General features: G+C 41.9%; 1 protein-coding gene across 4 annotated transcripts in view; it reads left to right on the top strand.

The window, feature by feature from the left end:
- Positions 1-13,580, top strand: part of GALNT9 (polypeptide N-acetylgalactosaminyltransferase 9) — a 410,584-nt gene that overhangs the window by 307,203 nt on the left and 89,801 nt on the right. For all 4 annotated transcript variants that reach the window (XM_086855455.1, XM_086855456.1, XM_086855454.1 and 1 more), the window contains one exon: positions 920-1,100. In XM_086855455.1, coding sequence (XP_086711581.1) covers positions 934-1,100 — 167 coding nt within the window. In that variant the 5' untranslated portion in view covers positions 920-933. The remainder of the gene's footprint in view (positions 1-919; positions 1,101-13,580) is intronic.

The following is a 13,580-nucleotide window of genomic DNA, read 5'->3' as shown; positions in this document are numbered from 1 at the left end:
TCAGCACCAAATTAAATGCCTGTTGCCATGGAAGAGGCTCTTGGCAATGTGATCACATGGGCATTTTTTATGTTGGTTTAATTTTGGTTTACTTTTATTTTTGAGTTGACCAGTGAATGAAACCTGTAAATGCATTGTTGACTGGATGATTTCTCAGCACTTAGTGAGTGTCCAAACTTTCTGCTGCTGTGGGCTGTACAGAGCTGAGTAGCTTACATATTTCATTTGTCAGATGTGAAGTGCAGAGGAAATCTGGAGTGATTCCCAGGTGGAGTGTCAGCTCCATCAAAACAGTTTTAGCACATCTTTGTGGCAACAGGCTGGGCAGGCTGTGTAGAGTCCAAATGACCCATCTGTTGACTCAGGCAGTGAAATCAGATTTATCCTGTATTTCCTGCCCAGCAGAAGCTGGTGACCAGTCCATAGCTGTGTCCCCAGCAAGGGAAACAAACCTTGACCAGAGCTGCAGTCGTCTTGGAGTCACAGAGGAGGTACCAGAACAGACCTTCATGTGGAGTTAAACTGGCACACCCACATATGGCTGAAATTCAACATCTCTCCCTTAAAATGAGTGAAGCTTTAATGGGCTACATAGGGAAACCCTCCAGTTCTAATGGGGAAAATTTTTTCTTAATTATCTTAACAATAATGAGGCGTTTTGGAAAAAGAAAGAATCGTGAAAGCTGCTAATTGATTCTTTATAGTTTGCTCATTATGCACAGATACTACAAGATGTGTTGATTTGGACTTTGGTTTGGAAAACTGAGGATAATTTCCACAGAGCCATGAGGGTTTATGAGCTGAGCTTCTTGGGAGTTCAGATCTCATTTATCTGAAAACGTTCTGTGATCACAGAAGTTCTATCCATATCCTTTACATTAATAATTTGATTTTTTTTTTTTTCATCTGTTTCATTTAGGTTTGGCAAAGCCCATGGGATTAGTTGAAGGTCCAGGAGGCTTGGGCCAGGGGGGAATGGCTGCTACCCTGAGAGATGATAGCCATGAATCAGAGACTAAGTATGAAGAATATGGTTACAATGCCCAGCTCAGCGACAGGATATCGCTGGACAGGTCCATCCCTGACTACAGACCAAAAAAGTAAGTTGAATTCTGCATTATTATTTGGAGTAAGGGACTGATTGTTGTTCTGCTGACCCATGGTGGCATTCTTCTCTTCACATCCCTTCCTGGCTGGAATATGGCAGCAGATACTTGTACAGATACCCCTGAGCTGAGTGAAAATGAAATAGGCCAACTGCCATCTAAAGAACAAAGTTAATGCATATTAAATGCATAGCTAATTCTGTCAGTAGTACATTAATATGCATGTTCAAGGCTTCAGATCAAAAATTACATCAGGATATGGGTTTGGTTCATTTAGAAAAAGCCTTCAGAGGTGGCAGATTTAGTCAGTGCTTCTTGTAGTCACGTGCAGTGGGAGGGGGGCAGTGCAACAAACACTTTATAGTCACTGGTTCCTTAAAAATAACCCCAGCTTATCAAATCAATTGTATTTAATTGCATTTGATATTCTTAGAATTGTTTAATCAGGGTTTGCAGTGTGCTGAAACATGGGCTAAGTGCAATCCATCGGGGTCCTGTAATTGCAGTGCGATTTTTTTTTGTCTTTGGAATGTGTGTCTATTTTTATTCCAGTGTTTATAGTCTTCACACGCCTGTGCTATGCTTGACATTGCAATTACATGTTTATTATTTGCACTGATTTATTATATTTTGTATTAAATAACTTTCAAATCTTTCATATTTATGGAGTTATATATTTTCCAGATGAGACATCCGCACTGTCATCCCATGAATGACAATCAGTAATGTCTTAATGCAGAGGAGATCAGCAACAATGCCTAGTTGCTCTCAGGAGACAGAATTGAAAAGAATACTTAATTAATTTCTAATAATAATCTTCTGTTTTAAAAGACCCACTGGGGTTCCTAGGCAGAACTGAAAGTTAAATAAAAAAGTATCTTATTAAGTGGTGAGAAAAGTTTAGCCAAGCTAAACAGCTGTGCTCTGTGAGTAGATTGCAACTGAATTAGGATTTTAGGCAGTTCAAGCTGCCAAAAACAAAACTTCAGCTTAAGTACAAATTTCATTATCTGTGTTAGATATTAAACTGATCTCAGAAGTATTGACTCAGTGTTTGTTTTCTCAAACCCTTGCTACAGAAAACTCAGGTAACAGGACTGGCAAAGAGAAAATAATCTACTGCCCTGATACCATGTTGGATGCAAGTACACAGACTTGTTCAATGCTCTCATCTCTCCTCTCTTGATGTGTCATAAAAATCCATCATGGAATTATGCTGGGGAAAAAGGAGCCTGTAGTTATGCATATATGAGTTGTGCATCAGATCTGGCCCAGAGAAACTAAAGTCAAATTGAAGTTTCCCAAATGAAGGTCGGTGATGTTTGACCTGGCTGTTATTTGCTGCTGTGGGGGATGAGGATAAATGAGATGTGTTCTGCTGGAAATGCAAAAGCAAAGGCTGCAGAGCTTGAATCCAGCTCAGCAGCTGTCAGAGGCATGAGGCCATTTGCAAGGTAGTGATGTTTCACTTCAGATTATGCTCTCCCACAGCTTTACTTAGAAGCTCTGATGAGTCATTCAGATAAGCTTTTTGACACTCTGATTGTGGGTATCTCATCAGGCCATGCCACATGATTAAATATCTGTGTTACTGGGAGAACTTCCTTCTTTGTCACGTTTTGACACTTCTGAGGTGGTTCTACTTAGATCTAGATGCTGAAATTGATGCACTTGCCTCTAGGTGCTTATGAGTCACAGGAGAACCCTTCAGACTGAATTTGCTGTGGGAAAGGAGTGGAAGTGGAGAAGGTAGAAGGTCTTTGTACAAGAAGACTTTTTCCCACTTAGATGGAATGAGAGCAGCCCTGAGGAGGAGGACATGGGAGTGTTGGAGGTCAACATGGCCCAGTCCAGAAAAGCAAATGTGGGCACCATGTCCCACCATGGGCAGGAGGGCAGGAGGGGATTCTGCTCTCTGCTCCACTCTTGTGAGACCCCACCTGGAGCTGCTCTGGAGATGCCCATCCAGCTCTGCAGCCCCCAGCATAAGAAGGATGTGTGCCAAAGCTGAGCTTGACTGTTTGGTTTAGACACTCTGCTCTAATTGAAGTGAGAGCTAAACCTCCACGAGCTCGAGACAGGCTTTGCCATACCACTCTTGTCCAGCTTATCTGTGTGATGACTTTCCCAGTGATCTCATCTCTCCATCTCTCACTTCTCAGTACCCTTGTGATTTGTGTTCATGTCATTCCCAGAACTGTTAAGGAAGGGCTTTTCATTTCTAAATTGAGAAGCAGCGTAGAATCAATGTCCAAGGCCATGTATGATGTCCATGGCCAGCCTGTGAATAAAAACACTTATCTGAATTTGCATTCCCAAAGTATTAAACTCTGCTTTCTCCCCATTCTGGCTTCCATTTAAAATATTCAGTCTATGTGTTTTCACAAACCAGTATTAAAGATATGAACTGGGAGAATTTATACTCAGGTCTACATTGCACAGGCAAAATTTATGAAAGTAAACATTATTGCAGTATGCAAGCTCAGGACTTGTAATATTCTAAGCTTGATGAGAAATAATGTATTTTAGTTCATTTGAATCCCCCTCTGACTGTTATCCACTCTCTTATTCTGATAGAATAAGCATTCTGTTCCATCTACAAGCATAGATTCATAAACATTTGGCAGTTTAATTGCTTTTCAGGAGGTATTTTCATCCCCATGCAGCAAATTTAAAAATATGTTGTACTACAGAGGTGCACAGTCAGCCAGTGTGACCATGAAGGCTCCTAAATTGGAGTCACCTCCCTGTCCTTCTCTGCAGCCGAGTCTCAAGCCTGGGTGGGTACTCCTGCCCTAGAGATGCTTTTCTCACATTTTGTTCTGCTTTCCTACCTGCTGCTGCCACTGCAGATACTCCTTTTAGCTCAGAAACCTTTTCTTTAGGATAGGAATTTCTGTTGGTACAGGAGACAAGAGCAAATTTTGTGCATGTTGTGTTTGTGTGCCAAATAGAGGCAATGGCAGTAAACTGCTTGCTTGTGATTACAAATCACACAGTAATTACAAAATTACAGTTTGATTCTAGCAAGGTATGATAAATATACCTCAACTTTTTCTTCTCAATATCAGAGATTTTAAAATAGCTATCAGAGATGTATACATAATGTAATATTTGAAGTTTTTGAAGGGCTATACCACAGTAGAAAATATGTTGTAGGGAGCTCAGAATTTTTAATGTCCTGATTTCTGTTCCCAGCAATAAAGTATTAGTAGGACTTCTAGACCTCACTAACACACCCTGTATCTTCTGTGCAATGGAAGAAAGAAAAGCTTTTCTTGTAAGGAACAGGTTATTTTTGTTTTTCAAGCACAAGGCTAAGCTAGAGCTTGCTCTGTAGTTCTCCAGGAAAAGTGTTATTTGATGGTAAAGTGCTATTGGAGCAATTTCCACATAGGTTCTTCCATATATAAAATGAGTGTTGTAATTGAAAAAAACCTGAGCAGTAAGTGAAAATGATCTACTGATGCCAATGAACCTTGTGTGTAGGAAAGCACAAGAACTTGTATTTCTGCCAGTTATCCCTCACAATTTGTGTAGGAGTAGAATTGTCCTGAATCCTGCCCCTGGGAATGCTGCAAAATCTGCTGGGCTCTGTCCATGCCTTTCTTACCATGATGTCAAAGGGACAATGTTTCACTGAATAGTCAAAACCAGACCTGGAGGAACACAGCTGGGGTTTTGGTGGAGATCCTGCACTTCCCAGGGGCAGCCAGCTGAACCCCTGCAGGCACTGAGCAGAGAACAGGTTTGCCTGTGTGGCTACAACAGGCTGGCAGAATTCATCCTCCTGCCCTTTTGGGGGAACAGCAGCCTCCACTGCTGCCAGCTCTAGCACAAAATATCAGCCCCTGCTCCAGTAACAAAGGATCAGACTCAATCCTTCCCAGTCATGCATGAAGGCAGAGGTGCTAAAGCCCCACGTGACAGTAGATTTCAATTTTATCAAAGTTAAAGAAAGTAGAAAAAAGTCCAAAACCTTAGGGAATATCATTCAAAGGCAGGGGTAAAGCCCCCAAACTTACAAAAGCTGTTTGTTTTACAGTGTAGCATGCTGGAAAATTGGGAAGTGCCAGCTAACCAGATGCTTTCAGACATAAGCATTGTCTCTCAGGATAATATCAACTCCCCTGTTCTTTTTTGATGCACAGGCTGGGTAGCAAGGGGTTGAATTAAACAGGTGCAATACCTGTAAATCCAGCATTTGCTACCTTTCTATCACTTGACTTTGCAACTTAAATAACTTCAGGGCTTTCTTTACATGCAGGACACATCCACACACGCAGACACACACACTCAGGCACTTGTCAAAACCACTTGCTGTCATGCATTATGCATACTTTAGAGAAAAGTTAATATGATCCTGCAGCTTCCATAATGGCTAAATTGGCTTTTACACAAAATTGTCGCTGCTTGGTGAGGATCTTTAATTTAACTGATCTTTTTTTGTGCAACTGGATGCCGAGTGCATTGTGGCAGTTCAGTGATAACAATAATATTAATATATGGATTCAGTCTGCTGGCTCTATCAGCCAAAGAAGATATTTCTTTGTGTTACGGTCATGGACGTTTGTATTGAGAAAATTCAGCCCTAAAAACAAACTTATTAATGTCGTGGCAACTCAAGTCTTTAGCCATAAAATGCAGAGAAAACTGGGTCTCAAGAAAATTGCTTTCATTTATTCAGTTCTTTTATGGAGGCAAGCATTTTTGTGGTTTGCCATAGACATTTCACAATAGCAGAAGAATTGCATCTCTAGGGCTGTGAAGTGTAATTAATGCTTCAATCCACTCCATACCTAAGGAAAAGCTTTTTTAATTACCTATCAAAAAGAATTCTGGAATTGATCAAATAGCGTTATCAAGGGTGCAGCTTGGTAAATAGACCTGTGATTTGTTCATTCAAAGGTTTGATAACAGCAGCTCGAGCGAGGCCAGCAGCTGGAGAGCAGCTCTGCTGTCAGGGATGCTCCGGCTCCTCCGGCCATCGGCCAGAACCAGCACCTCGAGCTTTCACCCTTTCTTTTGGTGGCAAATCCTGGAGTCCCTGGGATGCTTCAGCCATCAGGCAGCAGCTCTCTGGAGCCACATGATGGGTGTGTTTGCAGTTTCTCTGCTGGAGGAGGGTCGGTGGCGTGGTTGGATGGGCCTTGCCCGCGGCTCCTCGCCGCTGCAGGAGCAGGGCACCGAGGCAGATGGCTTTCACAGAGCATCAGCTTTTGCATCAGTGCATTGGACAAGGCTGGGATTCTTTGGTTTTCCCCACCTCTGCTGCTTGCTCTGCCTCGTGACCTGTTTTTCAGATCCTCTGGGGACGCTGGGTGTTCTTTGAGCCATTTAGAGAGATGACACAAGAAACTCCAAATTAAAACAGACCCTTAGGATTCTTTCCAGGTTAACCAGAGTGCAATGTAATGGGCCTCTTCACAAGGAATATTTGAAGTGGAACAGATCCAGAGCTTTCCAGGAATCAGAATTTCTGATTAGCAGAAAATGACAAGTGAAAAAAAAAAAATCGCCTAAAAATATTTTTTGTTAGGCTGAACATCTTCTGTGAAATGTCTGTTTAAACATTGTTTAGACCAATGAAACCTTTAGTTTTCCATTAAAAAACCACTCTTCAGATGGTGAATTTTCCATTACTAGCTTCTACCAATACTTTCAGATTAAATATCAGGTCCCAGTAGTTGAAATTAAGCATTTCAATTTTATAAGCAGAACAGTGTTTCACAAAGTATAGGCATGATATTTTTATTTCAATTTGGCTTATTTTTTATAGGAAAGCATTTGACTTTTTTTTTTTTTTTTTGCACCCACTCTCAATCAATCTAAAAAACCATGCTAAAATTCTGAAAAATTCTCTTTTTTTTTGGCCACTCTGAACATATGACATAAATTGAAACAGAGAGAAGGAAAAACAGAGAGAAAATGGAGCAGACAGAATTCCCTCTGGGCAACAGATTAAGATTGTTTATTGGAGGGAAATTCAGTAAGAGATGAAACTAAGTGAAGTGTTTTAATTAGATCCCAAATCAATGTCCAGATGTGGATTTCCAGCAGAGTGAAGGAGAGGGGGGTAGACACGTGCTCTGGGAGTTTATGGAGCTGTTGATCCCCTTTGCCAACTTACATGGGCTGGGCATTTTCCTCAGGCTGTGAATCCCCTACAAACAGCCCCTCTGCATGAACATTATCTGTGTGAGCAGCTGGAGATGCAGCCCCAGAGAGATGCAGCCAAGTTTCAGCTGACTTTTGCCTTGGCCAAGAGCAGGAGGAACTGGTGTGGAGTGAGTAAATCCCTGTGCTGCTTCCTCTGCAGTGAGCTGGGCTCTGACCAGCTCCTCCTCAGCGTTTTGTGCTGTAGTTCTGACTCAGATCATTTGGGATATCAGCTGACAACCTAAATTCACTCATACTGCTGCCCCTGGGCCAGCTGTGCTTATTTGTGTATCCCTGTGTACGCCACAGGCTTGTCACTGCATTTCGGGAAATATTTCTTGTTTGGCTGTAAAGGGGCTCAGACTGGAACTGTGCAAAGCCTTCAAAGGAAAGGAAGAAAATCACCTCTTTCTCTGGCTGGGCAAGAAAACTCTGAGGAAGCCCCAGGTACTGGCAGCACCTACACCCCAGTGCTCTGTATCAGCACAGCCCCTCTGTAGCTGAGTCCTGGAGTCGTGACCTGACCCTGTTTATGAAGGTACTCCAGGTCTTCTCCCAGCCTCTGCACAAATAATGATTGATTAGGTGGAATGTGGGCTCATTTGGTCTCCCAAATCTCACAAAGATCCTTAGGTCTTTGTATATTTAGTTAGTTGTGCAATGTTAAATTACTCCAGTGGGAAGACTGAGGAACAGGTTGAAGCAGTGACTGCGTTTCCCAATAATAATAACCTTCCATCCCCTTTTTGAGGCCAGTGCCACGGTTTTTTGCAGGACAGGGCTCATGAGCAGAGCCTCCCCATCACCAGACTCCATGCTGTCTCCATAGCAGCAGTGCTGGACACTTGGCAGTATCTCACAGTTATTTCTGATATTCGATAGATGTTTTCTCTGGCTTTTCCCATTAGATTCATTATTGATTCCCTTTTGTTTAGTGCTAGGATTTCCAATTAAGTAGTGACTTTAATTATACTGCAAAGTGTATAACATAGGTCTTGATTATTAAGGCTGACCTGCAGGCTGAGAGGAGCACCAGAAAGGCTATATTAAAAAGAACCATAAAAATGAGCAACCTTTTCCAAAAAGCCACCTTATGTTCAAATGCAGTAATTTTTCCTCTTCTACATTTTTGCAGTGCCTTTGTGTATACTAATTGTTGAAGACAAGTTCTGCATGACTGTCAGCACTAATAAATGTAGATTTAGTGAAGGCTGAATTTGATTAACCAGGGAGTATGAAAAATAACTGATTGCAATGTTGTGTTTAAATGCAGTGAGACTAGAAGCCATTCCCTGCAATTTGTCTGCACCAGAATGTACTCTTGAATACATGAATAGTTTACCTAAGGTGGGTTGCATAATGGTGGCTGGAAATTAGACATCTAATTTAGGGTGATGGACTTGGCTGCATTGCTTCTTATGTACAGAGTGCAATGTCCTCTGCAAGTCCCTCCCTCAGGAACCTAGGGCAGCTTAAATAGGATTTCAGGTGAATCCAGCCCAAAGTGTTACATGCTCCAAGGCATGCAGAAACAAGAGCAGATTTCTGTACTAGCAACACTCACTGAAGAATGACCTGCCAGCATGGGCAGCTGGGAGGAAAAGAAAAAATTATCAAAAAACTGGTTTGCATCCCTCAATTTTTCTCATCAATCCTCAGACTAAATGTGTCTCATGTGACCTGCACATTCACCTGAAGCACCACTGGGTTTTTTTTCCTTTTAAAGTATGCTTTAGAGACTGTTGTAATTTTTTGATCTTGAAAATGGAAAGCCACAGTATTTCCATGGCAGAAAGAGCATTCCTCCTAAAGAGCAATGGTGGGGTGCTGTCTACAAATTCTGTGAGCTGTTCTTTCACAGGTAAATGCATATCTGTAGTGCAGAAGTGCTGCTGAGATCCAGCCAGGACCAGCAGCTGTGTGCTGGCATTTTAGAATTTCTTTTGTTTCCCTCCCCTGAGCCCATGGCTGGTTGTTGCCTGCTATCACTTCCAGGGAGAAAAGGATATTCCTGTAAATTTCTAAACTGTCATGTTATGTTACACTCCATGATATCACATTACAGGATAAGAAGAAGTAACAGAACAAGACAGGCAATGAATTCGGGGTGGTATTTCTTTTCCTTTTATGTTTCCTTGCATGTACCTCTGTTACAGTATACCTGAGATTTTTTTAGGGCTTTGAATGAGTTCTAATGGTTTGAAATAGTATTTCCCATTTCTTTCTTAAAAGGTTTATGCAAATTTAGTTCTGCTGACAGTGTGAGATATGTATTACCTCCAGATGTCTTCCTGATGTAGCTTTAAAAATTAGTGAGTTCTTATTCCTATTTTATTTGGATAGGTTTCATATTATAGGAAAGTCAAGGTTTCAGGTCACATAACCTCAAGGGTTTTAGTTGTTGTTTTTGTTTGTGCCTTTGTGATAAAAACATGAACAGGCCAAAATGTCAGACAATTTACTCTTCTGCCTGAAATAAAACTGAATTGTGAACTCCAGGTTGATGCAGTGTTTCATTTTAATAGTGTCAGTTTGTGCTTGTTTTGCCTGTGTCTCCTGCTCTGAGTGAATTTAGTGCTAATAAAAGTGAGAGACTCTTAAAAGTAGGCAGAGCCAGGCTGACAGATACAGGCTGGTAAATGTTAGCTCCCTGTCTTGGTTAGCTTGATCTAGATCCTTTCCAAGGTTTGGTTTCTCTGAAACAGCACCTGCCAGTTAAGCTGTTTCAAACTTTGATGATATTGAAGTGTGCAGACTCTATTTTCTGTTCCTCCAACTTCCTGAAATGTTCTTGTCTTCTGTTACATCGCTTCTAAACCTTCTGCTGTGCTCCCAAACACAAAGCACAGTCAGCCCAGGCCAACTTGCCAAATGCAGCACCAAAGGAGCTTGGGCTAAGTGCACCCCCAGTTTCAGGTGGTGTTGGTGTGTCAGGATTTATCAGTGAGTCAGGACTTATCAGTGAGGCTCTGGGCAGCTTTAAATTACTGGAGATATCATCTCTGTGTATTACTTCTGCACAAGCTCCCTGTTTCTCAGCTTCTGGAAATGAAACCCTCTGGAATTCCGTTTCACCTGTGTGAGATGCCTTCAGGTTGTCAAATAGTTCCTTAATTAGTTTATTTTCTTCTTTGCTCCGGGGGTGAGTATATTATTTATTCCATGCTACCAGACTTTTGTTAGTCTGCATTTATGCATTTTGTCTTCTGAAGGCCCCAGCAGCGGGCTGGCCCCTGGGGTGGTATGAAACACACCTCTCAGGCAGGCACAGTGCTTCAGACTTGAATAATGGGGAAATATTAATAGCAGCAATAATAATTAAAACAGTGTGCTAAAATACCCTGGGGTGTTGTTGCTAAGTTAGTCTGTACCCCTAAAATTTCATAGGAAAGGCATAAATTTTAGTTATTTCCATCCACAAAGTGAACAGTTGTCTCATTCAGCGGCTGGAGTAAGCTTTCATCCCTGCTGTGGATGTTTCTTTAGGACACAGTTCTCCCAGAGGGTCATGGTGCAGTTTACATTAAACCCAAGATAAAAATGACATTGAAGCTTTCCTCCTGTATTTTCTACACTGCCTGAAAACAAATGCTTGACCTCCAGCTACTCCATTGGCTTATTGCCTTGGTGTTATTAACCCGCATGTACCAAGAGACAGGGAATTTGTGTTCTGTTTGCTCAGAGAGGAGCACTCCCCTCCTTTGCCTGACAGAGCTGGGAATCTGTGGAAGGATCTGGTTGAATGTGTGTGCCTGCAGAGGAGGGATGAGGAAGGGCATGACTGTGAACAGAACCTCAGCCTTAATGCAGTTAATGGTAATGCTCCGTTCCCCCAGTGCAGAGCACTCACTCCTGCCTTTCTCTGTGGTGGCAAATTAATTTTAACTGCAAACACTGAGGATGTGAATTTAAAATGCTTGTGATCTGTGGACAAGATAGAGAAGATCCCAGATAGCATAAAGTGGAAAGGGAAGTAGTTTCTCAGCAGGCTGGTTTGGGCAGTAACAGTGCAGGAACAGTGAAGTGCTGCCATGGCCAAATCTCAGAGCCAGGAAAAGGCTCTGAGTGTCCTTGGCCTGCTCAAATTCACAGCCTTACTTAAGTACAGTGCCTGGTCTAGGATGTGTGCCTAATTTCTGTCAACCTGAGTGAAAAGCAAGCACATGTTGACCTGTTGTTTTGTTCTTTCAAATTAGGGTAAGAGCTCATAAATATAAAAACTCTCCATGCATTGCACTGTTTTGCTGCTATAAAGTGTGTCCTGTAGATGTTAGCTGTGTGCTGGACAGTAAATGTGATTTTTAAAAACTCTTTCCATTTCTAAATGTAACCAAAGCTAAATAAAAACACAAGAGTTTTCTCAAGTTATACAGATTGAAGCTATATAAATAGTTAGAAAGGAGCTGTTGTTAACATTTAACTTCTGAGTGCATGAAATTGTCAAATGCTGTGCTGTTCACCTCTAACTAGCCTTTAATTTAAACAAAAGCTATAAAAGTGCAATTAGGCTCCAGTCCAACGAAGCACTTAAATATGTTCCTAGTTTTAAGTGTATGAATAACCTCAGTGAAGTTAAGACAAGCTTAGGTGCTTTACTCCAATAGGACATTTCAGAGTAGTTGTAATGCACAGAGAGCAATCCTGCAAGTATCACTGGGGAAGGATGTAGGGAGGAGTCAAGTCCCATCTGCACTTCAGGATTTGGCTGCTCTTGCCTAATGATTTATCCTATGGGATCCTGACCTAGAGTTCATTGAGAGCTTTGGATGTGCTCCATCATCTGATTGTCAGGCAGCTTCCTCCCCACACACAGCCCATGCACCTTCCTTCGTCCTCTCTGCCTGAGTCAGACCTTTTAGAAACACTCTGCTGCTGCCACCAGCCTCTCTCCTCAATCCCATATAAAGCATCTAAACATGGAGGATTTAATACTCCCATTTTCAGTGCTAAATCAATGTTCTTTATGCATTTGTTCTTGGAACACTGCTCCATTTGAACCATAATTCCTCCCACGTACCATAAACTTGGTTCTGTTTTCACTCTGATAGGAATTGATCCTTTAAAGTAAGAGGAAGCCCGTGACTACTGTTCAAACATTTCAAGGCCATTGCTGGTTAGTCAAATGAGCTTGTGCAGCACCTCAGCAAAGTGCTGTGATTACCAGGGGAGCATTGCCTGGGCTACAACCAGCCTTTCAGCAGCTGGGACAAGTCAAGATTAAAGAGCTTCTCACTAGAGTTTTGGCAGGCAGTGGTGGAGTTCATCCAGTTTATGGCTGACCTCCCATTTGGTGGTTTACTCCTCCAACCATCCTGTATTTGTACACAGGTAGAAAGAAACATTCTGCTGCATAACTGAATTTGACCAAAGATTAAAGCTGGTCTCCTGTGAAATATACTGGGGCCTATTAAGGAAGGGATTGTTTGCCAAACGCTGTTGTATATCCTCCCAAGACCATAAAAAAACATTGTTAGCTGAAGTGATAGTGGAAAAATATTGCATTCCTCTATTCTCCTCCTTACCACTACACTGCAACGTGACAGCAAACCCATAATGAAATTCATGAAGAGCTCTGCAGCAGTTACCTTGAAAACTTTTTTATTGCCCTACATTTCCAGGTAACACTGTGATACTCAGCCCCTGTCCAGCACCAGCAACACCAGCTGAGGCAGAAAGATAGTCAAAATTAAACAAAAATACCTGGAATTTTTAATGTTAAACACTTGCAGTACATTTTTTAATAGTCAAGGATAACTTCCTGCATTTGCATATTATTATCTGAATAACAAATAGCTTCAAGGGTACAGCAAACTGTTCTGTGCAAATGGGAAAGGGTGAGTTTATTCTTACACGTTATTTATTGAAAATAATTCCTTTGATTTCATCAGTTCCACTGCTTTTCCCTTATGTCTGGCACGGGCTCAGTAGGCAGTAGGAGAGGAGCTTCAGAGGAGGTGCAATCTCCAGATTTGTAACCTGCTGCTGGATATCTGGGCTGTTACCATCTCACTCCCTGCAGACACGCTGGGATTAATTATTCCTTTGCCATAAAGAACCTTTTCTGGGATCTTGATACATCACCTTGAGTGGAAAAGTACTTCTTTAATGGGAAAAGTGCTGACAGCCACTGCTGGAAGTGCAGCTAAATGGCTTCACGTGGCTTGCTGGAGAGCAATGACCCTTGGTGGCAGCAGCAAGGAGTGGTGGCACTGGGCAGCAGCCAATTTTGTGAATGCACCCTGGAAAACATCTTCTGGCTTTCTGGATGGCTCTGTGTGAACCTTCCTTATCTGAAATACGAGGTCTTAGTTTTGG

Source organism: Cyanistes caeruleus, chromosome 18, assembly GCF_971803275.1.
Source record: "Cyanistes caeruleus chromosome 18, bCyaCae1.hap1.1, whole genome shotgun sequence".
Taxonomy (NCBI): Eukaryota; Metazoa; Chordata; class Aves; order Passeriformes; family Paridae; genus Cyanistes; species Cyanistes caeruleus.
This window is presented reverse-complemented; position numbering and strand designations above follow the sequence as displayed.